The 24472-nt window shown below is 41.9% G+C and overlaps 1 protein-coding gene and 1 long non-coding RNA gene across 13 annotated transcripts; one reads left to right on the top strand and one right to left on the bottom strand.

Moving 5' to 3' along the window:
* Positions 1–1260: 1260 nt before the first annotated feature.
* On the top strand, positions 1261–4973 carry LOC123144799 (uncharacterized). Of its 11 annotated transcripts, none has more exons than XR_006471938.1 (10): positions 1261–1556; positions 1708–1838; positions 2183–2268; positions 2804–2897; positions 2972–3081; positions 3165–3243; positions 3320–3455; positions 3524–3680; positions 4189–4365; positions 4438–4973. XR_006471938.1 is itself a non-coding variant. In XM_044564038.1 (9 exons), the coding sequence occupies exons 2-7, from the start codon at positions 2375–2377 to the stop codon at positions 3588–3590; spliced, it is 798 nt and encodes a 265-aa protein (XP_044419973.1). In that variant the 5' UTR covers positions 1261–1556; positions 1708–2374; the 3' UTR covers positions 3591–3680; positions 4189–4365; positions 4438–4973. The 11 variants fall into 11 exon arrangements, 3 of the variants coding, with proteins under 3 accessions (XP_044419973.1, XP_044419975.1, XP_044419974.1); XR_006471937.1 differs by having other exon boundaries at positions 2183–2352; XR_006471934.1 differs by lacking the exon at positions 2183–2268.
* A 518-nt stretch (positions 4974–5491) lies between these two features.
* On the bottom strand, positions 5492–12081 carry LOC123144801 (uncharacterized). Of its 2 annotated transcripts, none has more exons than XR_006471940.1 (5): positions 11790–12081; positions 6607–8959; positions 6416–6466; positions 6273–6301; positions 5492–6008 (listed from the first exon to the last, which is right to left on the bottom strand). It is a non-coding gene; the product is annotated as an uncharacterized lncRNA (long non-coding RNA). The 2 variants fall into 2 exon arrangements; XR_006471941.1 differs by having other exon boundaries at positions 6607–6907; positions 11790–12076.
* Between the last annotated feature and the right edge of the window lie 12391 nt (positions 12082–24472).

Below are 24472 nucleotides of genomic sequence, written 5' to 3'. Positions count from 1 at the left end.
GTCGTATGCATCAGCCGAAGCTTAATAGACGTCAGCGACTGAGCGGCGCGCGCCGGGTTGGACTGCGTAAGCACCTGCCTTGTTGAAGGAGGTAGCTAGGTCTGCTCACCGGCCGCGTACGCAACGTGCAGGAGTTCCCGGGGAGATGGCCCATGACCCCTGGGGGCATAGGTTTAGTCCGGCGTGCTGACCTCTCTATTAAGCCTAGGTCGGGTTGCAGCGTATTGTTTGGCCGAGGCCGGGCATGACCCAGGAAAGTGTGTCCGGCCGGAGTTAATCGAGCGTGGTGGGTAAGTTGGTGCACCCCTGCAGGGAAGAAAACATCTAGCGATAGCTTGTCCTACGGTCACGGACACTTGGAGTTGTATCCCGATCGATACAACTAGAACTGGATACTTAAGATGAGACATGGATATGAGAATGGATAGTATGGTTCTGGGATTGCTTTCTCGCAGGGAGTCGAGAAAGGATCTTTGGCCGAGGTTGATAACACTACTACTACTACTACTTTACTTTATGCTACTCTACTCCCTCCTGTTGCTGCAAGTTGGTGGTTTCCAGAAGATGCTAGTCTTCGATAGGCTAGGCTTTCCCCTTCTCTTCTGGCATTCTGCAGTTCAGTCCACATATACTACCCTTTTCATTGATACCGATGTATATGTAGTGTAGATCCTTGCTTGCGAGTACTTTGGATGAGTACTCGCGGTTGCTTTGCTCCCCCTTTCCCCCCTTTCTTCTTCTTTCCGGTTGATGCAACCAGTTGTCGGAGCCCAGGAGTCAGATGCCACCGCCGATGCTTACTACTACGTGGAGGCCGCCGATGACCAGGAGTAGTTAAGAGGCTCCCAGGCAGGAGGCCTTGCCTTTTCGATCGTTGTTGCTTTTGTGCTAGCCTTCTTAAGGCAAACTTGTCTAAGATATTGTTGCTTCCGCCGACTCTTGTGTTTTCGAGCTTATGTATTCGAGCCCTCGAGGCCCCTGGCTTGTAATATAAAGCGTGTCTATACTTACTTATACTAATTAGCGACTCCCAAGAAATTACCATGTTAATCAGAAAATACGAGCCGTTAATCTGGTGGGACCGTGTTATTACGGTGTAGATTAAACCTATAAGTCACGCGTCAAAATTGAGGCCAACTGTCGGGCCTGAAATAAAATATATTGATTACATAGCCCAGCCATCGATTACAAAAGCATATGCTTTTTTTGTAGTGTAACCTTTAATAAATTGTCTAAGAAAAATAGCCCTCAAAATTTTCCACGTCTCTTACTCTCCCCGTAAAAAAGACCAATAGTACGCCGTACTCCCTCCTATCTCTCCTCCTCCCCATGGTTGTACGCTCTCTCCTATCTCTCTTCCTCCCCATGGTCTCCTCCTCCCCAGGGAAAACAAATCAATATCTCTCAAATTGGAGCAAGCAAAATAGGGAACTGATGGTTGGGGGATTGATCTGGTGCGCTCACGCCATGGAATCTCTCCTATCTCTCTGCCTCCCCCCATGGAAAAAAGAAAAATCTCTCTCAAATTGGAGAAACCAAGTTGGGGAATAGATCAGGTTTGTCCCTAATTTTTTTCGCTGGTTTAAAATTTAAATCGACCTTATCTTTTCAATTGTATTTGGATTCATGTTTTCTACTGTGTTCTTTGACAGTCCTAGGATTTGATCCTAGGTTTTCTCACGTACACTCTTTGGACACTTTGGGCAGATCGCAACATGGCACTACCAAGCCTATAACGCTAGCCTATAAATTAACTACATCCTAACACAAACAATCTCAACATCAAGGAGGCTCCTGTCGGTCGTGAACATCATCGCTGGTGAAGTTTCTCCTGTTCGGTATGAAAGCTTCATCGTTGCCCAGTTTTTCAGAGATTATTTGTTTCGTTGGTTAATTCAAAATTTTAGGCTATTCACTTCATATTGCTTATGAACTTCACAATGGGCAAGACAAAATCTTTCTTCGCAAGTGAAGCCTTGGATTTGCCAGAGACTAAGAAATTACTAAGCAACAAATTTGTGTTTTCTTACAATTCAAATTACTTTTTGTTGCTTTCTGGCCCAGTTCTGAGAGAGATTATTTGTTTCATTGGTTCAATCAAATTGTTAGGCTCTGGACTTCATACTACATGCAAATTGCATGGCCACCAATATGTAATCTTCTGGAAATTGTGTTTTTATAGGTCAACTTATTTTGTTTACCTTCAAAACAATGGCATACGATATGCTCCATGAGATTAGCAATCAGAAGGATTCCTGGAAAGTCAAGGTCAGAATAATTAGGCTATGGGATGCCATTAATCTCAACAACAATGAACTTATTAGCCTTGACATGATACTACTTGATGAAGAGGTTAGCTTAATGATGAAACTTTATGAATTTCCAACATAAATACACTATTATGAGTTGTAATAGTTACTATAATATTGATGCATCTTCTCGCTGCACTGTAATGTTTCACGGTACTATGATACATGGCAAGGTAATGAAGCATATGGTTAACAAGTTCAGACCATTGATCCAAGAAGGTTTAGTCTACATGATAGCAAATTTTAAGGTTATGTCTGCAATGAATTTCCGTCCAGTTGAAAGTGAAAAGGTTCTAAATTTCTTGCACACGACAAAAATTCAAGAGATAAGAGGTCAAAAAAATATCAAAATAGCAGAACAAAGCTTCACGTTTTGTACTGTTGAAGTTCTTTCCACAAGAGATAGCCAAAAGATGTTCTTATCTGGTATGATTATATTTGTTTCAAATATTAACTTCCATGTATTATGCATATTAATACCACTTTATTAGCAGATGTCATTGGCATAGCAAGTTACATAGGACATATTGAAGAAACACAGACAACCCACGGGATTTCAAAGATTCGAGATATTGTGCTTCGAATTGAGTGAGTACACTAAAAACAATTAGATAAGTACAATTATCGTGGGTGCTAATAGGTATTTCTCTTGCAATATACAGGGATCAAAAAATTAATATTAGACTATGGGGTAATAAGGTTGGTCAAATTGATGAAGATTCTTTGGGGCGTGTGGTCATAGTAACATCAACTACTGTTAGAAAACTGAAAGGTTTGTATTCGTATTAACAATGGGCATGTATTTATCGGCGTGTCTTTTTTATATACATAATCTAATATATCAAGTGCATACAGAGTACTCGCTGTCATCTACAGGTGCGACCAGAGTTTATATCGATTTGGATATCCCTGAAACAAATGAGCTTCAAACAAGGTGAAACAGATTTTCTGCAGTAATATGAAAAAACATGTTCTACTACATACATGGATACTTATCTCATGCAAAACAGGTATTGCTTGCAAGATGATAAGGTAGAGGAAATAGAGCCGGAAGCCCACTTGCAAGGCACAATTCAAGAACAGATGCTCTATAACAGAAGAACCCTAAAAGAAATAACTGAAATTACATATGAATCTGAAAAACAGGTATTTATAGTTAGTATTATATTCTTTTCTCATAAATTTTATGTGCTAATTTAATCTTTAATGTATAGTAAAAGTTCTATACTCCAGAAGCAATGATTAAGTCAATTAATACATCAGATGAGTGGTACTACATAGGATGCCGCAAATGCAACAAAAAGTACTGAAACAAGGGAACCACTTCTACTGTCCGAAATGTGAAAAAGAACCTGAGAAGATATGTCCAAGGTGATTTTCATACTACCTCATTCTTAAGTTAGTAATTTATCCTGCACTAACCACATGTTCCATTTTATTACATACAAACTAAAACTAGAGATATGTGATCTAAGTGCAACAACAACTTGCACCATGTTTGAGGCAGAAGCAAAAAAATTGATTAAGCAATCTGCAAGTTTTTTGATAGAGGGATGATTGTGATATCCATGAGCAGACAAAACAAATCCAAAAAATATGTGGGCAGAGATTGATTTTTCAATTCAGATTGAATGACTATAATTTGAAGTACGGTTATCAAGAATACACTGTTCATAGAATCTTTTTCATAGATTTTGAAAAAGATACGTCAGTACATCATTCAAATGTTGAGCATGTATCATCTATTTCTACTACAATGCTCTATGTTATTTTGTATCTGCAAGCCATATTTTATAATGAATGTTGATGGTACTTTACCCAAATTGAAATGTTTTGGTACAAGCCTCTTACTGACACACCCAATGTCTTGAATGGGCAGATGGAGGATGATAAACCCATTCTAATAGACACTAAAAAGACTAGGAGGACTAGGAACACACGTCATGTTGTACATTCTGATGAAGAATCAGAAAATCTGGATAGTCAAGAGAAAGATGAATCCATATCTGTTGTTGATAAGGAATCTAAGAAAAGGAGAATTCAAAAAGATAGCCATGTAAGTTTTTGGTGCATTTGCTTATTCTTTCATAGTTCTGCAAGTCACTAATTGTTACAAATGTTTTCGCAGGAGCAAGCGGGCAAGTTATCAGTTATGAAAACTATAAAGCAAGAACCAGAGGATGATGAACCCACTATTAACCGGACTAAAAGGGGTAGGAGAAGTAGCACAGCTCATGTTGTAGACCTTGATGAAGAACCAAAAACTGAAGGTAGTCGGGAAATAATGAAATCAAAATCTATGGAAGCAGGCCCCAAGAGGAAACGCGCCGTAACTCGCAAATGTGCTGGTATTGATAACAAACAAGTAAACAATCACCATGAAGAAGAATCAGAACATGCAGGTACTCAGGAGCACAATGATTCAAGGCCTAGGACAAGGCGTAGTTGTGTCAACAAAGAATTGATGAGCAAAGGCATTCAGAAGTGTGGTGTATCAAGAACTCGAAAGTCAAATCGTTGATTAGTGGAAATCCAGTTATTTAGCATGTAATAGAACATATAGGAGCATCAGATTTGTACTTTATATGAACATCATTGTTTAAGATTGGTTTTAATAAATGTAAATGCATACCTTTGTGTTAGTAAAGTCATTAGTGAAAAGCAGCCACATGGGGCGGTACATCAGTTTTACAAAAAACATTGTCATTTATCGTACACATATTAGCGATTTTCACATGTTCATACGCTACAGAATAGGCCTCTCGACCACATACAAATTTTCACATGTTGAGACGCTACAGAGAAAGCATATGACAGCCAAACAATCAACGATGTGCACATCATCATCTGTTCTCGCCAAGAGCCCATTGTGTGTGGAACTAACAACGACTAAAACTGAAGTGCATCACTTAGTAATCTGCATTGCCAATCAATAGGTCTTTCCATCTTGCCATCTAGACCTGTCATGCGTAACCATCCATGACTCAGATTTTAATTGGAATTAAATAGGTTAAATATTAAAATTCTTTAAAGAAAAACAATTCTGTCGAGATAAGGAGTCGTGTGTGTAACATACAATTCTCTGAAGAAAAACAATGTGTAGACAAGACGTGTAAGAAACAGAGACGTGCATAATTTTAGTATACATGGAAACTGACTTCAAGTAGGAGCCATCTATCTGGTGACACAAAATAATAACGGCTCAAGTATTGCATAGGTTTAGAACGTACAGATGACAAACTCTAACCTACAAACTCTAGCCCTACGCTTCTTTACAAATAAGAATTCTATATCGACTCAATTCGTGCACATCCAGGCAAGACATCGCCTCTGATCTAATCCTTCATCACATACAGGCGATAATTAGTCCTCTCGCCAGCAACAAGGAGCAGACAGGTTGTGTGGCAGTACTTGCAGGTAATGTTCATTATCTCTTTCCACAAATAATACATGCATGTATCCTTGCAATGATTAATATATGCATTAACTCTCCGATCTCAGTACACATGCTTTGTATTAACTTGAATTACAGAGAGAAAGAGCCGATAAACTTGAGATTCAGATCACCAATTACACAGTGTGCACATCCCGGCAACACATTACCCTCCTCTCGCCAGCAGCAAGGAGCAGACAGGTCGTGTGGCAGTACTTGCAGGCAATGTTCATTATCTCCTTCCACAAATAATATATGCATGTCTCCTGCAATGATTAATATATACATCAACTATTCGATCTCATTACACATGCTTTGTATTAACTTGAATTACAGAGAGAAAGCGGGGATAAACTTGAGATTCAGATCACCAATTACAGAGCATATACGTCCTCTCATTGGAAGGTGACAACACAAGTATCCTTCTTTCACAATAGAATAATGATTTTAGGCGATTTTAAATCCTTTGTTGGAAAACAATCCATACGAAAAAGAATCTTATCAGGAAACTATCTGTTCCATATAAATACCTTCAGCATCCTTGCGAACAATGTGGTGCCTGACATGTTTACAAATTTATCATCAGCAATTCTGAATTTCTGGACAAATAAAATCAGTTACGTATAAGATGTCCTCACTTATATCTCAGAATAAAATCAGTTACACTTTTTACCTCATTTATTTCAGGATTCACCAGCTGCAGTCAACATGCATCGAACACGCACTAGAGCAAATCAGAACAACGGAAGGTATTCATTACCACAGTACCAAAAATAATCATATAAATATTAATTTACCTGGATTATTAAAATGATAACAAAATAAAATGCAGGAATATGTGGCGTCATCAAGGAATCCAAATACCTGAGCAAGCAGCCTCCGAACTAGCAACACTCGAATCTAATGATAGTCAATCAGACATCATTAGAGCAGCAGCAAAGGAAGCTAGGCGGAAAAGGAAAGAGATCCTCCAGCTGAAAAAGACAAGCAAACGACTAAGGACAGAAAAGGGCAATAACTGTGAAGTATCTAATGTAGCGAAGGATGTTACTCAAGTTTCATATCTGGGAAAACCAAATTGTGTTTGTGAATTTTGCAATGCCATTATGTGGCATGGAGAGAGAAGCACAAGCACAGGTAACATCACAGTTCCAAAATTTGGTCTCTGCTGCAAGGAAGGGAAAGTTAAATTACCACCACTGAAACAAGCTCCGCTGTATCTCCGACAGCTACTACGTTACAATGAAAGAGGAGAATCATCAAATTTCCGCCAGAACATCAGGTTGTACAACTCGATGTTCGCATTCACTTCAATGGGAGGAAAGGTTGACTATGAAATTAATAAGCAGGCATCTGGACCGTATGTTTTCCGTTTGAATGGCCAGAATTACCATCAGATTGGCACTTTACTTCCTAAAGATGACGTGACGAAACCAAAATTTGCCCAATTGTACATACATGACACAGAAAATGAAGTGCGGAATAGGATTAATGCATCAGCTTCAACGGAGAGTAAGACACAACCAGATGAAAACATTGTCAAAGGACTACTGGAGATGCTTGATGAGCACAATGTTTTAGTCAAATCATTTCGTATGGCAAGGGACAGATTCCAAAACCGACGTATTAAAGATGTAAGACTAAGATTGATCAACAAAAGGTCGAAAGATGGACGGCAATACAACCTACCATCTGCCTCAGAAGTCGCAGCACTAATTATTGGGGAACAAGATGGAGAAAATAATGAATTTGATATAATAGTTGAGACCAAAGACAGAATGTTACAGAGGATTTCAGAGTTGCACCCAAGCTATATGTCAATGCAGTACCCCTTGCTTTTTCCATATGGAGAAGATGGTTTCAGACCAGAAATAGAGTATGAAAATAAAAGAGGCAGCAAAGGTAAAAGAAAGTATGTAACAATGCTGGAGTTTTATGCGTATCGCATACAACAACGTCTGAACCAAGCTTCAACATTGCAAATGAGTGGACGTTTGTTCCTGCAGTTCTTAGTTGATGCAGCAACGTGCATTGAACAGTGGAGACTAAATTGGTACAGGACAAACCAAGGTAAGTTGAGGACAGAACTGTACAGAGGACTGCATGATGCAATAGAAAATGGAGATACACGAACCGAACAAGTTGGACAAAGAATCATACTACCCTCATCATATAATGGCAGTCCAAGAAATAAGCAGCAAAACTACCAAGATGCCATGGCGATTTGTCGTTGGGCTGGCTATCCTGATCTCTTCATTACTTTTACATGCAATCCAAAATGGCCGGAAATACAAGATATGTTGGATCTGATTCCAGGCCAGAAACCTGAAGATCATCCAGATATTGTTGCCAGAGTATTCATGTTCAAACTGAAGGAACTTATGAATGACATAAAGAACGGGAAGTGATTTGGACAAACAATTGCAAGTAAGTTTACCTAATAAGTAGATATTCACTCTTTCCTAGATGATTGTCCTAACTCATTTCTTCTCAAATTTGTTTACTTTCATATTCATACAGTTGTCTACACTATAGAGTTCCAGAAAAGAGGACTCCCGCATGCACACATACTGGTGTTTCTACACCCAGATGATAAAGATCCAAGTCCTTCCCAGATCGACAAAATCATATCAGCTGAAATTCCTGATAAGAATAGTGATCCAGAAGGGTACGAAGCAGTGCAAAATTATATGATACATGGTCCATGTGGTCAAGCACACCCAAAATCACCATGCATGGTCGATAAAAGTTGTGCCAAACATTTCCCCAAGAATTTTTGCACTGAGACTACCATAGATGAAGATAACTATCCAGTATATAGAAGACGAGATGATGGCAACACTGTGGACAAGAATGGAGTGAAGCTAGACAATAGATTTGTTGTGCCATACAATAGAAACCTACTGGTCAAGTATCAAGCCCACATAAATGTTGAATGGTGCAACAGATCAAGGTCTATAAAGTATTTATTCAAATACATCCACAAAGGAGAAGATCGAACAACTGTCTTGATAGAAGCAGAAGAGCAACAAAGTGAAAAAAGAGCTAGCAAATTAACAAACAGGGACGACGAAATCAAGAGGTACCTTGATGCCCGGTACATATCTGGATGTGAAGCCGCATGGCGCATATTTCAGTTTCCTCTTCAGTACAGAGAGCCTGCGGTTGATAGGTTACAATTTCACCTAGAAAATGAACATGTTGTGGTGTTCCCAGACTGAATGGATTTAGATCAAATTGTATCTCGGCCGAACATAGAAAAGACAATGTTCACAGAATGGATGACAGCCAACCAGTTGCATGAAGAAGCTCGCAGTTTGACGTATGCACAGTTTCCAACCAAATGGACTTGGCATGCACAAGAGAAAGAATGGAGGAAAAGGCGTGGTGGACAAAAAACCATAGGCAGGATTTACTATGCACAACCAACGAGCGGTGAAAAATACTACTTGAGAATGCTATTAAATACCGTCAAAGGATGCAGATCATATGAAGAAATTCGAACAGTTGATGGGGTTGTACATCCAACATTCAAATCCGCATGTTATGCTCTTGGGCTACTTAATGACGACAAAGAGTGGGATGACTGCATCAAGGAAGCATCCCATTGGGCCTCTGCTCCTCAAATGCGCCAACTTTTCTGCACAATACTTTTATTTTGTGAGGTGACGGATCCCGCAAAGTTGTGGCAAACAAATTGGGAGTTACTATCTGAGGATATCCAACGTCGGCAAAGAAGAATATTCAATTTTCAGGCCCTGGAACTCAACTCGGCACAAATAAAGAGCCTGCTCCTGGCAGAGATAGAACAACTATTGACTAAAGGTGGTAAGTCCCTCGAAGATTTTCCAGGAATGCCACTACCAGATAGTTCAGTTCTTCAAGATCTAAATAATAGATTAGTAAATGAGGAACTAAACTACGATAAAGATTCTTTAAGAATAGAGCACATGAAGTTACTGCAAAAGCTAAATCAAGATCAGAGGATGGCTTTTGACGTTATAATAGAATCAGTCAACGACAGTCTTGGAAAATTGATTTTTGTTGACAGATATGGTGGAACTGGAAAGACATTTCTGTGGAAAGCAGTCACGACAAAATTAAGATCTGAAGGAAAAATAGTTCTAGCAGTTGCTTCAAGTGGTATAGCAGCACTTCTTTTACAAGGTGGAAGAACAGCTCATTCAAGATTTCACATTCCCCTCAAGATCACTAATGAGTCCACATGCAACATCAAGCAAGGAACATTTCTTGCGGAGCTAATAAAGAAAATGTCACTGATAATATGGGATGAAGCACCTATGACACACAAGCACTGTTTTGAGGCACTAGATAAGAGTTTGAGAGACATACTTCGATTCACATACGAGGACGCAGAGCATAGACCATTTGGAGGAATGACAGTAGTCTTGGGAGGTGACTTCAGGCAAATCCTACCAGTTATACCGAAGGGGAAAAGGGAACATATCATTTCTGCATCAATAAAGAGATCCTACCTATGGAAGAACTTTGACGAGTACCGACTCAAAGAAAATATGCGTCTAAATTCATCCGAAGGTAGTCCAGAAGAGAAAGCAAAAACAGCTGAATTCGCAAACTGGATACTAAACATCGGCGATGGCACAACATCAACAGTAGATGAAGAGGATTGGGTTAGCATCCCAGAGGACCTTATTTTACATGAAGGAGATGACCCGAAAGCATCTATTGTTAACACCACCTACCCCGACTTACACAGAAAATACACTGATAGAACATACCTAGAGGAAAGAGCGATCTTGTGCCCAAGAAACGAGACTGTTGACCAGATTAATGCCTACATCATGAGTCAAATTCCTGGAGAAGAGGTAACCTATTTCAGTTCAGATACAACATGCAAGGCAATGTCTACGGTGGAAGATGAAGATATGTTGTACCCAACTGAGTTTTTGAATAGTCTTACATTTTCTGGAATACCAGACCATGAACTGAGGCTGAAAGTAGGGTTACCAATAATGCTTATGAGGAACATCAATCAAAGTGCAGGACTTTGCAATGGGACAAGACTAACAATAACACAGCTAGGAAAGCGTTTCATTGAAGGCCAGGTCATAACATGTCCTAACGTTGGTGACAAAGTTTACATCCCACGAATTATCATGTCACCAAGTGATTCAAAATGGCCTTTCATTCTGAAAAGGAGACAATACCCAATATCAGTGTGCTTTGCTATGACTATAAACAAAAGCCAGGGGCAATCTCTCAAAAAAGTTGGACTCTACTTAGAAAGGCAAGTGTTCACACATGGACAACTCTATGTTGCAATGTCAAGGGTGACCAGCAGAAATGGATTGAAGATACTCATATCAGATGAAGAGCGTCCATCCGACAAGGTTGCAAAAAACATTGTTTACAAGGATATATTATAGATATTGTTACAAGCATTCTGATATGACTAAATATAATGTGATGCAGACATAGCAGCCTTATTTGGTTTCAAATTGTTATATCAGAAATATTTTATCAGAACGAAATTTATTTACTTTTGGGTTTCTTATTATATTCGTATATACTCTATAGTCATTATTTAATTTAGTCTGATTTTAGAATTTCTAGCAAACTCAATGTTTTGATGCATACATTTAACAAACCCAAATATAGTGTTTGTGAGCTTGCGCCCTTCACTTTTTTGATGATGTTTCTCTGAAGATTGAACTATATTTAAGCTCTCTCTGACTGTAAGTGGACGGCCACTGTACTTTATCTTCAAAATAGTGGAAATACATTCATAAGACAATGTATTCACACAGATACCTGATGGAGGACTCACAACTGATTTGACAAAAATCAATATCAGTTATGTATGCATCACGTATGTGCTTTTATCAATTACTATAACCTTTCTTTCTTCCCTAGCAATTCAGATCTGATTTAACAAATAATAGAAAATTCCAAGAGTCTAATTGCTAGATAAAATATTAGAAACAGTAATTTGATCACCGTGCTATGCATGCCTAAAATTTATTTCATAGAGAGAGGACATGGTAAGGCAAAGAAAAGATATGCACCTGTTCGTACAAACACAGGGTCAAGGGAAAATGGGGATGGATAAAAGTCGCCGCCGCTGTTGCTGGATGCGGAAACTCCGCTAAACAACGCAGGCATCGGAGGAGATTGCTGATTCAGCAGGGACGACCTACCACACGGCAAAAGGGAACGGCCGGATGGCTGCCGCTACAGCCGGCGTTGCGATGTCGTTCGCGAGGAACGACTTTCTGAGGTTACTGATGTACGTTGTCAACGAGAGCCACTGGCGCAGCCACTCTCATGGGGCCGACCAGGCGAGCAAACTAGACGCCGACGACCCAAACAAAAAAACCATCACTGATAAACATGCGCACATTAGTGTAAAGAGGAATATAATATGTTACTCCCTCTATAAGAGCGTTCAGAGCGTTTAGATTTTTTTTAGCAAAGTTTACGCCGTTTAGATAGTGATCTAAACGCCTTTATATTTCTTTACGGAGGAAGTACCAATTTAAATACGGTAGCAAATTAAATTAGCTTTCATATATTAAAAAATTGTGTAATAAAATTATATGGGACCAATTTAAATTAACTCTGTACCAAATATGAGCAAAGAAAATCTGGATAATTATTTATCTTGCTTACAATTTAATCCAAATGAACATCACAATTACCTTCAAATAAACTACTAGCTCTGTACAGTGATAAAATACAAGACGGTTTTAACAGAAATACTACCAAAAAATACCAATCTCAATAATACACATGTAGTGGCCTCCTAGAAAAGTAACTACAAATCATAGTGAAATATAATTGTTGAATATCCAGAACAAATGCTAATTTTAATAAAAGAAATTAAATATATAAAAAGATTTTTGTTTGTCAAAAGAATAAATTTAGCGCTCTTTATATTCAACCATTCATCTATTCAGACCCACATACTTTTACATATGATCTATACATCCAGATACTTTAAATAGATGCTATTTATTGTGATGGTTTTATCCACCATAATAAATATGCTAGCCCGTGCGAATGCACGGGTTGACGTCTAGTAATCCTAATATGCTAGGTATTCAAGATTAGTAAAAACTTTCTTATGAGTGTGTTGAATACTAAGGGAAGTTTGATGCTTGATGATTGTTTTGAGACATGGAGGTGGTGATATCAAAGTTGTGCTAGTTGAGTAGTTGTGAATTTGAGAAATACTTGTGTTGAAGTTTGCAAGTCCCGTAGCATGCACGTATGGTAAACGTTATGTAACAAATTTGAAACATGAGGTGTTCTTTGATTGTCCTCCTTATGACTGGCGGCCGGGGACGAGCGATGGTCTTTTCCTACCAATCTATACCCCTAGGAGCATGCGCGTAGTGCTTGGTTTTTGATGACTTGTAGATTTTTGCAATAAGTATGTGAGTTCTTTATGACTAGTCTTGAGTCCATGGATTATGCGCACTCTCACCTTTCCATCATTGCTAGCCTCTTTGGTACCGTGCATTGCCCTTTCTCACATTGAGAGTTGGTGCAAACTTCGCCGGTGCATCCAAACCCCGTGATATGATACGCTCTTTCACACATAAACCTCCTTATATCTTCCTCAAAACAGCCACCATACCTACCTATTATGGCATTTCCATAGCCATTCCGAGATATATTGCCATGCAACTTTCCACCGTTCCGTTTATCATGACACGTTCATCATTGTCATATTGCTTTGCATGATCATGTAGTTGACATAGTATTTGTGGCAAAGCCACCGTTCATAATTCTTTCATACATGTCATTCTTGGTTCATTGCATATCCCGGTACACCTCCGGAGGCATTCATATAGAGTCATACTCTGTTCTAGTATCGAGTTGTAATCATTGAGTTGTAAATAAATAGAAGTGTGATGATCATCATTTTCTAGAGCATTGTCCCAAGTGAGGAATTAAAAAAAGGCCATAAAAAAAGAAAAGGCCCCAAAAAATGAGAGAAAAAGAGAGAAGGGACAATGTTACTATCCTTTTACCACACTTGTGCTTCAAAGTAGCACCATAATCTTCATGATAGAGAGTCTCTTGTTTTGTCACTTTCATATACTAGTGGGAATTTTTCATTGTAGAACTTGGCTTGTATATTCCAACAATGGGCGCCCTCAAGTGCCCTAGGTCTTCGTGAGCAAGCAAGTTGGATGCACACCCACTTAGTTTTTTTTGTTGAGCTTTCATATATTTATAGCTCTAGTGCATCCGTTGCATGGCAATCCCTACTCCTTGCATTAACATCAATCGATGGGCATCTCCATAGCTCATTGATTAGCCTCGTTGATGTGAGACTTTCTCCTTTTTGTCTTCTCCACATAAACCCCATCATCATATTCTATTCCACCCATAGTGCTATATCCATGGCTCATGCTCATGTATTGCGTGAAGGTTGAAAAAGTTTGAGATTACTAAAGTATGAAACAACTGCTTGGCTTGTCATCGGGGTTGTGCATGATGAGAGCATTCTTGTGTGACGAAAATGGAGCATGACTAAACTATATGATTTTTTTAGGGATGAACTTTCTTTGGCCATGTTATTTTGAGAGGACATAATTGCTTAGTTAGTAGGCTTGAAGTATTTTTATTTTTATGTCAATATTGAACTTTTATCCTGAATCTTTCGGATCTGAATATTCATACCACAATTAAGAAAAATTACATTGAAATTATGCCAAGTAGCATTCCACATCAAAAATTCTATTTTTATCATTTACCTACTCGAGGACGAGCAGGAATTAAGCTTGGGGATGCTTGATACGTCTCCAACGTATCTATAATTTTTGATTGCTCCATGCTATATTATCTTCTGTTTTGGACATTATTGGGCTTTATTATACACTTTTATATTATTTTTGGGACTAACCTATTAACCGGAGGCCCAGCCCAGAATTGTTGTTTTTTGCCTATTTCAGAGTTTCGCAGAAAAAGAATATCAAACGGAGTCCAAACGGAATGAAACCTTCGGGAACGTGATTTTCGGAACGAACGTGATCCAGAGGACTTGGACCCTACGTCAAGACTTCAACCAGGAAGCCACGAGGTAGGGGGGCGCGCCTACCCCCCTAGGCGTGCCCTCCACCCTCGTGGGCCCCATGTTGCTCCACCGACATACTCCTTCCTCCTATATATACCTACGTACCCCCAAACTACCAGATACGGAGCCAAAAACCTAATTCCACCACTGCAACCTTCTGTACCCGTGAGATCCCATCCTGGGGCCTGTTCCGGAGCTCCGCCGGAGGGGGCATCGATCACGAAGGGCTTCTACATCAACACCATAGCCTCTCCGATGATGTGTGAGTAGTTTACCTCAGACCTTCGGGTCCACAGTTATTAGCTAGATGGCTTCCTCTCTCTTTTTGGATCTCAATACAATGTTCTCCCCCTCTCTTGTGGAGATCTATTCGATGTAATCTTCATTTGCGGTGTGTTTGTTGAGACCGATGAATTGTGGGTTTATGATCAAGTTTATCTATGAACAATATTTGAATCTTCTGAATTCTTTTATGTATGATTGGTTATCTTTGCAAGTCTCTTCGAATTATCAGTTTGGTTTGGCCTACTAGATTGATCTTTCTTGCAATGGGAGAAGTGCTTAGCTTTGGGTTCAATCTTGCGGTGTCCTTTCCCAGTGACAGTAGGGGCAGCAAGGCACGTATTGTATTGTTGCCATCAAGGATAACAAGATGGGGTTTATATCATATTGCATGAGTTTATCCCTCTACATCATGTCATCTTGCTTAAGGCGTTACTCTGTTCTTATGAACTTAATACTCTAGATGCATGTTGGGTAGCGGTCGATGTGTGGAGTAATAGTAGTAGATGCAGGCAGGAGTCGGTCTACTTGTCTCAGATGTGATGCCTATATACATGATCATACCTAGATATTCTCATAACTATGCTCCATTCTGTCAATTGCTCAACAGTAATTTGTTCACCCACCGTAAAATACTTATGCTCTTGAGAGAACCCACTAGTGAAACCTATGGCCCCCGGGTCTATTTTCCATCATATTAATCTTCCAACAACAAGCTATTTCTTTTGCCGTTTTTATTTTGTTTTCTTTACTTTGCATTTTTATCACAAAAATACCAAAAATATTATCTTATCAGATCTCACTCTCGTAAGTGGCCGTGTAGGGATTGACAACCCCTTATCGCGTTGGTTGCGAGGATTTATTTGTTTGTGTAGGTGCGAGGGACTCGTGCGTGGCCTCCTACTGGATTGATACCTTGGTTCTCAAAAACTGAGGGAAATACTTACGCTACTTTGCTGCATCACCCTTTCCTCTTCAAGGGAAAACCAACGCAGTGCTCAAGAGGTAGCAAGAAGCTGGTATGAACTCGACCTCTCTTGTTTTTGTAAATATGATTGGTTCATCGTTCCTGATTCAGCCTATTATGAATAAACATGTTTGCAATGACAATTAGAGATTATAGTTGCTTATGCCATGCTTAATTAGCTAGGAGTTTATAATGGTTTACCTTGCGTGCCAACATGCTATTAAAATGGTTGTGATGTGGTATGATAGGGTGGTATCCTCCTTTGAACGATTCGAGTGACTTGACTTGGCACATGTTCACACATGTAGTTGAAACAAAATCAACATAGCCTTCATGATATTTATGTTCATGGTGGATTATATCCCTACTCATGCTTGCACTCAATGTTTATTAATTTTAATGCATGTTCATGACTGTTGTCGCTCTCTAGTTGGTCGCTTCCCAGTCTTTTGCTAGCCTTCACTTGTACTAAGCGGGAATACTGCTTGTGCATCCAATCCCTTAAACCCCAAAAGTTATGCCATATGAGTCCACTATACCTTCCTATATGCGGTATGTACCTGTCATTCCAAGTAAATTTGTATGTGCCAAACTCTAAACCTTCAAATGAAATTCTGCTTTGTATGCTCGAATAGCTCATGTATACTCTAGGGCTGTCTGTATCTTCCATGTTAGGCAGGTTATTCTCAAGAGGAGTGGACTACGCTCCTCACTCACGAGAAAATGGCTGGTCACCGGGATGCCCAGTCCCATGCTTTATGCAAATCAAATCAAAATAATTGCAAACAAAACTCCCCCGGGACTGTTGTTAGTTGGAGGCACTCGTTGTTTCGAGCAAGCCATGGATTGATGCTTGTTGGTGGAGGGGGAGTATAAACTTTATCATTCTGAACCGCCTATAATGTGTGTAGCATGGAAGATATCGCCATCTCTTGGTTGTTATGTTGACAATGAAAGTATGCCGCTCAAAATATTATTTATCTCTATTTCAAATTCGAGCTCTGGCACCTCTACAAATCCCTGCTTCCCTCTGCGAAGGGCCTATCTATTTACTTTTATGTTGAGTCATCACCCTCTTATTGAAAAGCACTAGCTGGAGAGCGCTGCTGTCATTTGCATCCATTACGATTAATTTATATTGGGTATGACTATGACTGGATCTCTTTTACCATGAATTACAATGTTTAGTCAGTCCTTGATCTTTAAAGGTGCTCTGCATTTATGTTTTGCAGTCTCAGAAACGGCTAGCGAGATACCATCTTGTTATATCATATTATGATTGTTTTGAGAAAGTGTTGTCATCCGAGATTTATAATTATTGCTCGCTAGTTGGTTATGCCATTAATATGAGTAAACATGAGACCTAAGAGTTATTGTGAATATGGTTAGTTCATAATCTTTGCTGAAAACATGAATGCTGGCTTTACATATTTACAACAACAAGAGCAAACAGAGTTTGTAAAAGTTTTTCTTTATCACTTTCAGTTTATCAACTGAATTGCTTGAGGACAAGCAAAGTTTTAAGCTTGGGGGAGTTGATACGTCTCCGTCGTATCTACTTTTCCAAACACTTTTGCCCTTGTTTTGGACTCTAACTTGCATGATTTGAATGGAACTAACCCGGACTGACGCTGTTTTCAGCAGAATTGCCATGGTGTTATTTATGTGCAGAAACAAAAGTTTTCGGAATGACCTGAAACTCCACGGAGATTATTTTTGGAAATAATAGAAAATACTGGCGAAAGAATCAAGGCCAGGGGGCCCACACCCTTGCCACAAGGGTGGGGGGCGCGCCTGCCCCCCTGGCCGCGCCCCTGCCTCGTGGCCCCCCTGGAGCTCCACCGACCTCAACTCCAACTCCATATATTCGTGTTCGGGGAGAAAAAAATCAGAGAGAAAGATTCATCGCGTTTTACGATACGGAGCCGCCGCCAAGCCCTAAACTCTCTCGGGAGGGCTGATCTGGAGTCCGTTCGGGGCTCCGGAGAGGGGAATCCATCGCCGTCGTCATCATCAACCATCCTCCATCACCAATTTCATGATGCTCACCGCCGTGCGTGAGTAATTCCATCGTAGGCTTGCTGGACGGTGATGGGTTGGATGAGATTTATCATGTAATCGAGTTAGTTTTGTTAGGGTTTGATCCCTAGTATCCACTATGTTCTGAGATTGATGTTGCTATGACTTTGCTATGCTTAATGCTTGTCACTAGGGCCCGAGTGCCATGATTTCAGATCTGAACCTATTGTGTTTTCATGAATATATGTGAGTTCTTGGACCTATCTTGCAAGTCTATAGTCACCTATGTGTTATGATCCGGCAACCCCGAAGTGACAATAATCGGGACCACTCCCGGTGATGACCATAGTCTGAGGAGTTCATGTATTCACTATGTGTTAATGCTTTGGTCCGGTACTCTATTAAAAGGAGGCCTTAATATCCCTTAGTTTCCGCTAGGACCCCGCTGCCACGGGAGGGTAGGACAAAAGATGTCATGCAAGTTCTTTTCCATAAGCACGTATGACTATATTTGGAATACATGCCTACATTACATTGATGAATTGGAGCTAGTTCTGTGTCACCCTATGTTATGACTGTTACATGATGAACCACATCCGGCATAATTCTCCATCACCGATCCAATGCCTACGAGCTTTTCACATATTGTTCTTCGCTTATTTACTTTTCCGTTGCTACTGTTACAATCACTACAAAACCCAAAAATATTACTTTTGCTACTGTTACCGTTACTTCCATATTACTTTGCTACTAAATACTTTGCTGCAGATACTAAGTTATCCAGGTGTGGTTGAATTGACAACTCAACTGCTAATACTTGAGAATATTCTTTGGCTCCCCTTGTGTCGAATCAATAAATTTGGGTTGAATACTCTACCCTCGAAAACTGTTGTGATCCCCTATACTTGTGGGTTATCAAGCGCCATGAATCACCGGCGCCGGAGGGCCATTTTACGGGACCCCCGCTTCTCGGACGAGGCTTTTAATGCCTTTAGCTCGGCTGATGCCTACATCCGAGCTGCTCAAGATGGGCTCAGCAGAGCCACAAAGCAGCATTTAAAAGATGCGCATGTAAATTTACTGTGTCCGAATATGATAATCATATGCCAGTAGCCCCCGAGACTTAAAGTAGTTGGTACAACTGATTTGAGGTTCGCTGTATAAGCAGATTCTTTCTGAGAAGAACGACCTGCTAGCCCAAGAGCTAGACAAGTGCCGGACACAGTTAACTGCAGTTACCGCCGAACTGGAAAAATCCAAGAAGGCGTCTGCAGGTAATATTTCCCTCCGTCGAGAAATAGTAATTGTATAGTGGTTGTGTTAACACTGCGGCTTATCAGGATCATCAGATCAACTGGAGGAGAAAGAGTCGAAAAGACTACATGCCGCAGGCGAGTGGGTGCTGGCCCGAGTCAGACAGGAGAAAAACAAACTTCAAGATTCAAACACCCAACTGGGCGAGGAACTGAAAGATGTGCGGGCCCAGTTAGCCGACTCCGTAAAGGAGAACAAAAGGCTGCGAGGCGGTATCTTCAGTATGTGTCCGAACTATATCTTATAGTAATTAGGACATAACAGGGACTGACAGAGTTATGTCTGGAGGTATGCTGACCGGTCGTCCCGAAGAGGAGATGTCCAGATTCTCGGGCGATCTGCTACAAGAGCTGTCACGCATGCATGAGCAAGCTCGGCAGGCGATGCGAAGCGTTGCCAAGGCCTTGTGGCCATCTGCCTCTCCTCCAGGAAAGATGGAGGAGCTCCTAGAGTTATTCAAGGGAGCGCGGCGACGCTTTCGATTGTGGAAAATATCGGCCTGCCGGGAGGGTGCACGAGAGGCCTGGGTCATGGTGAAAACACGGTACACCAAGCTTGATCCGAATCATATGGCTCGGGTCGGACCTCTAGGGTCAGATGGGAAAGAAGTTCCCGTTAGTTTGGTATATGACCAAGTAAAATTAGCCGCCAAGTTTTCCCAGCAGGATTGTAAGTTAGATAGCCTGCTAGACGGTATAGAGGAGGAAATGTTTGAGTCCAAGTGACTGTGTATTTTCCTTCTAGCTGAATTGTAAAACGATTGTCATGGCAGACCTTTTCGCTTCGACCTCTGGACCCGAAGGTGCGGAGTGTTTCTGAATACTATTGCAACCGAATAGACCGATGTATGCTTGGAAACCAGGCGTAGGGGTCATAGTTGCTTGAACAGACAAGTTGTATCCGGCTAGTTATGCTATATTACATTAAGATTGTAAGAAACATCTTCTAGAGAGAATAGTTCCGTTATGGGTTCCTTTCCCTAGGTATGCATGCGTTAACGCGCATGTCCGAACTGTGATTAAAAAATCACAGTATGTTTTAACTTCTGGGGGTTCACAATGTAGTAAATGCAAAAAACATCTTTAATCCACCGATCGAATATTCCCTTAAGAACGCTAGCTTTCGGCTTCACCCAGTCTGAGGTACACATCCGGATGACCCGGCAGTAACAATCGCAGAGGTGCTCCCTTTATGCCCTAGCCGAACTAACGGGAACGTAGGGCATAAGCACAGGAGCCAGGCAACCCAGCTTGGCCAAAACTTAAGTCATATTGATGCATATAATGGCAAAGAAAAGGGACATATGGAAAAACGCATATGTAATGAGCTTGATGCTCGGAAAATAATAACAAGCTTCTGTCCAAGAAGCCCCCAGGTATGATGGACGTACATATTGAAGTATGTGTATGTTACCGGTGCGCGGTTGAGCCGCGCGAAAAGCTTTGAGGCTAAAAAAGAAAGGGGGGAAAAGGCGAAAAAGAGGAAAAACAAAAGGAACAGTAGGGAGAAGGAGACAAACAAAGAGTTCGGCGCTAAGCATAGAATCTTCGGAGTCTGGCCGCGTTCCAAGGGTTCGGCTCTAAGCGATTATCTGACGCATCACGCAGGAGGTACGCTCCTCCAGTGAGAACTTCGTCAATGATGAAGGGACCTTCCCATTTGGGCTTGAGTTTGTCCTTTTTCTTCTGCAGCAAGCGTAGAACGAGTTCGCCAACATTGTAAGTCTTGGCCCGTACTTCTCTGCTTTGATATCTGCGGGCCTGTTGTTGATAAAATGCGGAACGGGCTTTTGCAACGTCACGCTCCTCCTCCAGGGCGTCTTGGCTGTCCTGCCGATCGAGCTCGGCTTCTCTCTCTTCGTACATGCGCACTCGTGGTGAGTCATGAATAATGTCGCAGGGCAACACCGCCTCTGCACCGTACACCATGAAGAAAGGTGTGTATCCGGTAGTGCGATTCGGCGTGGTCCGTAGCCCCCAGAGTACGGAGTCGAGTTCCTCAACCCAGTGCTTGTCTGATTCCTTCAAGGATTGCACCAGCCTGGGTTTGATGCCGCTCAAAATAAGACCATTGGCCCGTTCGACTTGACCGTTTGTTTGCGGGTGATAGACGGAGGCGTAATCGAGCTTAATGCCCAGATTGGCGCACCAATTTTTCACCTCATCGGCTGTAAAGTTGGAGCCATTATCAGTGATGATGCTGTGTGGAACACCATAACGGTGTACAACGTCGGATATAAAGTCTATTACTGGTCCGGCCTCGGCCGTTTTAACTGGTTTGGCCTCTATCCACTTAGTGAATTTATCCACCATGACAAACATATTTTTTTTTCTTATGGCTTCCTCCTTTAAGGGATCCGACCATATCAAGCCCCCAGACCGCGAAAGGCCAAGTGATGGGGATTGTTTGCAGAGCGGTGGGCGGCATATGACTCTGGTTAGTGAAAAGCTAGCATCCGACGCAACGTTGCACAAGGTCCTGCACGTCTGCTCGGGCCGTCGGCCAATAAAAACCTGTACGGAAGGCCTTGCTAACAAGGGCCCGAGCTGCGGCATGGTGGCCGCCGAGACCAGCGTGAATTTCAGCCAGGAGCTGCGGCCCCTCCTCCTCGGAGATACATCTTTGAAGGACTCCGGTAGTACTTTTCTTGTAGAGCTCTCTGTCGTGAACCTTATAGGCCTTCGAACGCCGGACAATGCGGCAGGCCTCGTTCTGATCCTCAGGGATTTCCTTCCTATTAAGGTAGGCCAAGTAGGGTTCAGTCCATGGGGCGATTACTGCCATAATGAGATGGGCCGACGGTGTTATTTCGGTGGCTGAGCCCCCGATGATAGCGGTGTGTTCGGAATCTGGGGTTGTGTTCGGGTCCGTACTAGTGTCGCCGCCCTCCCCTTGCCACACCACGGATGGCTTAAAAACCCTTTCCAGAAAGATGTTAGGTGGGACGGGGTCGCGTTTGGCGCAGATGCGAGCGAGGATGTCTGCCGCTTGATTACTTTCTTGAGCCACGTGATGAAACTCGAGCCCCTCGAACCGAGCCGACATTTTTAGGACGGCATTGCGATAAGCCGCCATCTTCGGATCTTTGGCGTCAAAATCTCCATTTATTTGAGATATTGCGAGGTTTGAGTCCCCACGCACTTCTAGGCGTTGTATGCCCATGGAGATGGCAATCCGAAGACCATGCAATAAGGCCTCATATTCGGCTGCGTTGTTGGAGTCTGTATATAATATCTGGAGTACGTACTGGACTACATCTCCAGTGGGGGACGTTAAAACGACACCCGCTCCTAGTCCTGCCAACATTTTGGAGCCATCGAAATACATGACCCAGTTGGAATATGTGCCGTACTCCTTAGGGAGTTCGGCCTCTGTCCATTCGGTGATGAAGTCCGCCAATACTTGGGATTTAATGGCTCGACGTGGTTTGTATGTTATGTCGAATGGAAGGAGCTCAATGGCCCATTTGGCAATCCGGCCCGTAGCATCGCGGTTGTTTATTATATCATTGAGTGGTACTTCGGAAGCCACCGTGATCGAACACTCTTGAAAATAGTGTCGTAGCTTCCGGGATGCCATAAAGACCGCGTATGCTATCTTTTGATAATGAGTGTACCTAGATTTGCATGGTGTGAGAATAGTGGATACGTAATATACAGGCTTCTGAAGCGGGAACTTGTGTCCGACCTGCTCTCGCTCAACAACGAGCACGACGCTCACCACCTGGTGTGTTGCCGATATGTATAATAGCATGGGTTCGCCCACATTTGGCGCGGCCAGGATTGGGTTGCTCTCTAGGAGGGTTTTTATTTCTTCCAGTCCGTCCGTTGCCACATCCGTCCACTCAAAGTGATCGGTGCGCCGGAGTAAGCGGTACAGTGGCAATGCCTTTTCTCCCAATCTGGAGATAAAGCGGCTTAACGCTGCCACACATCCGGCCAGTTTCTGGACCTGTTTAAGGTTTGTTGGTGTAGCCAATTGCGACAAAGCTCGGATTTTAGCTGGATTTGCTTTGATTCCCCTGCTGCAAACAATGAAGCCCAGCAATTTTCTGGCGGGGACGCCGAAAACACATTTTTCTGGATTGAGCTTAATGTCATATGTACGGAGGTTGTCGAATGTAAGACGTAAATCGTCTATTAGCGACTCGACGTGCCTGGTCTTAATGACAACGTCGTCCACATATGCTTCTATTGTCTTGACGATCTGCTTTTCCAGGCATGTTTGAATCATGCATTGGTAAGTAGCGCCCGTGTTTTTTAGCTCGAAAGGCATAGTGTTGAAGCATAAAGGCCCATATGGGGTAATGAATGCCGTTGCGGCTTGATCGGACTCCTTCATCTTGATTTGATGGTATCCGGAGTATGCGTCGAGAAAACACAGTGAGTCGTGTACTGTGGTTGCGTCTGGATTTATCCTTCTTTGAAATCGACACATAGGCGCGAGGATTTATCCTTCTTCGGTACCATCACCAGGTTTGCTAGCCAGTCCGGGTGTTTTATTTCTCTGATGAATCCGGCTTCGAGTAACTTGGCTAGCTCTTCTCCCATAGCTTGTCGTTTGGGTTCGGAGAAATGCCGCAGTGTTTGTTTGACCGGTTTATATCCCTTAAGGATATTGAGGCTGTGTTCGGCTAGCCTGCGTGGGATTCCTAGCATGTCAGAAGGGTGCCAGGCGAATATGTCCCAATTCTCACACAGGAACTTTCGTAGCGCGGCATCGACCGTTGGGTTGAGTTGTGCCTCAATAGATGCTGCCTTGTTGGGGTCCGTTGGATGGACTTGGAATTTGACTATTTCTTCTGCTGGTTTGAAGGAGGTGGACTTGGGTCGTTTGTCTAGGATCACGTCGTCCCTATCCACCGTAGAGCGTAATGCGGTTAGTTCTTCGGCCGTGAGGGCTTTAGATAATGCCTCGAGGGCCAGGGATGCGGTTTTGTTTTCGGCGCGGAGTGCTATGTCCGGATCACTGATAAGAGTGATTATGCCGTTGGGCCTGGGCATCTTGAGCTTTGTGTACCCATAATGAGGTATAGCTTGGAAGCGTGTAAAAGCGTCTCGCCCCAGCAGGGCGTGATATCC

The sequence above is a fragment of the Triticum aestivum genome, chromosome 6D (genome assembly GCF_018294505.1).
Source record: "Triticum aestivum cultivar Chinese Spring chromosome 6D, IWGSC CS RefSeq v2.1, whole genome shotgun sequence".
NCBI lineage: Eukaryota > Viridiplantae > Streptophyta > Magnoliopsida > Poales > Poaceae > Triticum > Triticum aestivum.
The sequence above is the reverse complement of the archived record's forward strand: the minus strand, read 5'-3'. Positions and strand labels throughout refer to the sequence as shown.

Bases quoted from the DNA above. Each gene is read 5' to 3' on its own strand.
- LOC123144799 (XM_044564038.1), top strand. From the start codon at position 2,375: ATGAATTTCCAACATAAATACACTATTATGAGTTGTAATAGTTACTAT. The intron at 2,898-2,971 runs GTGAGTACACTA...TGCAATATACAG, and splicing joins GATATTGTGCTTCGAATTGA to GGATCAAAAAATTAATATTA. The intron at 3,244-3,319 runs GTGAAACAGATT...CATGCAAAACAG, and splicing joins ACAAATGAGCTTCAAACAAG to GTATTGCTTGCAAGATGATA.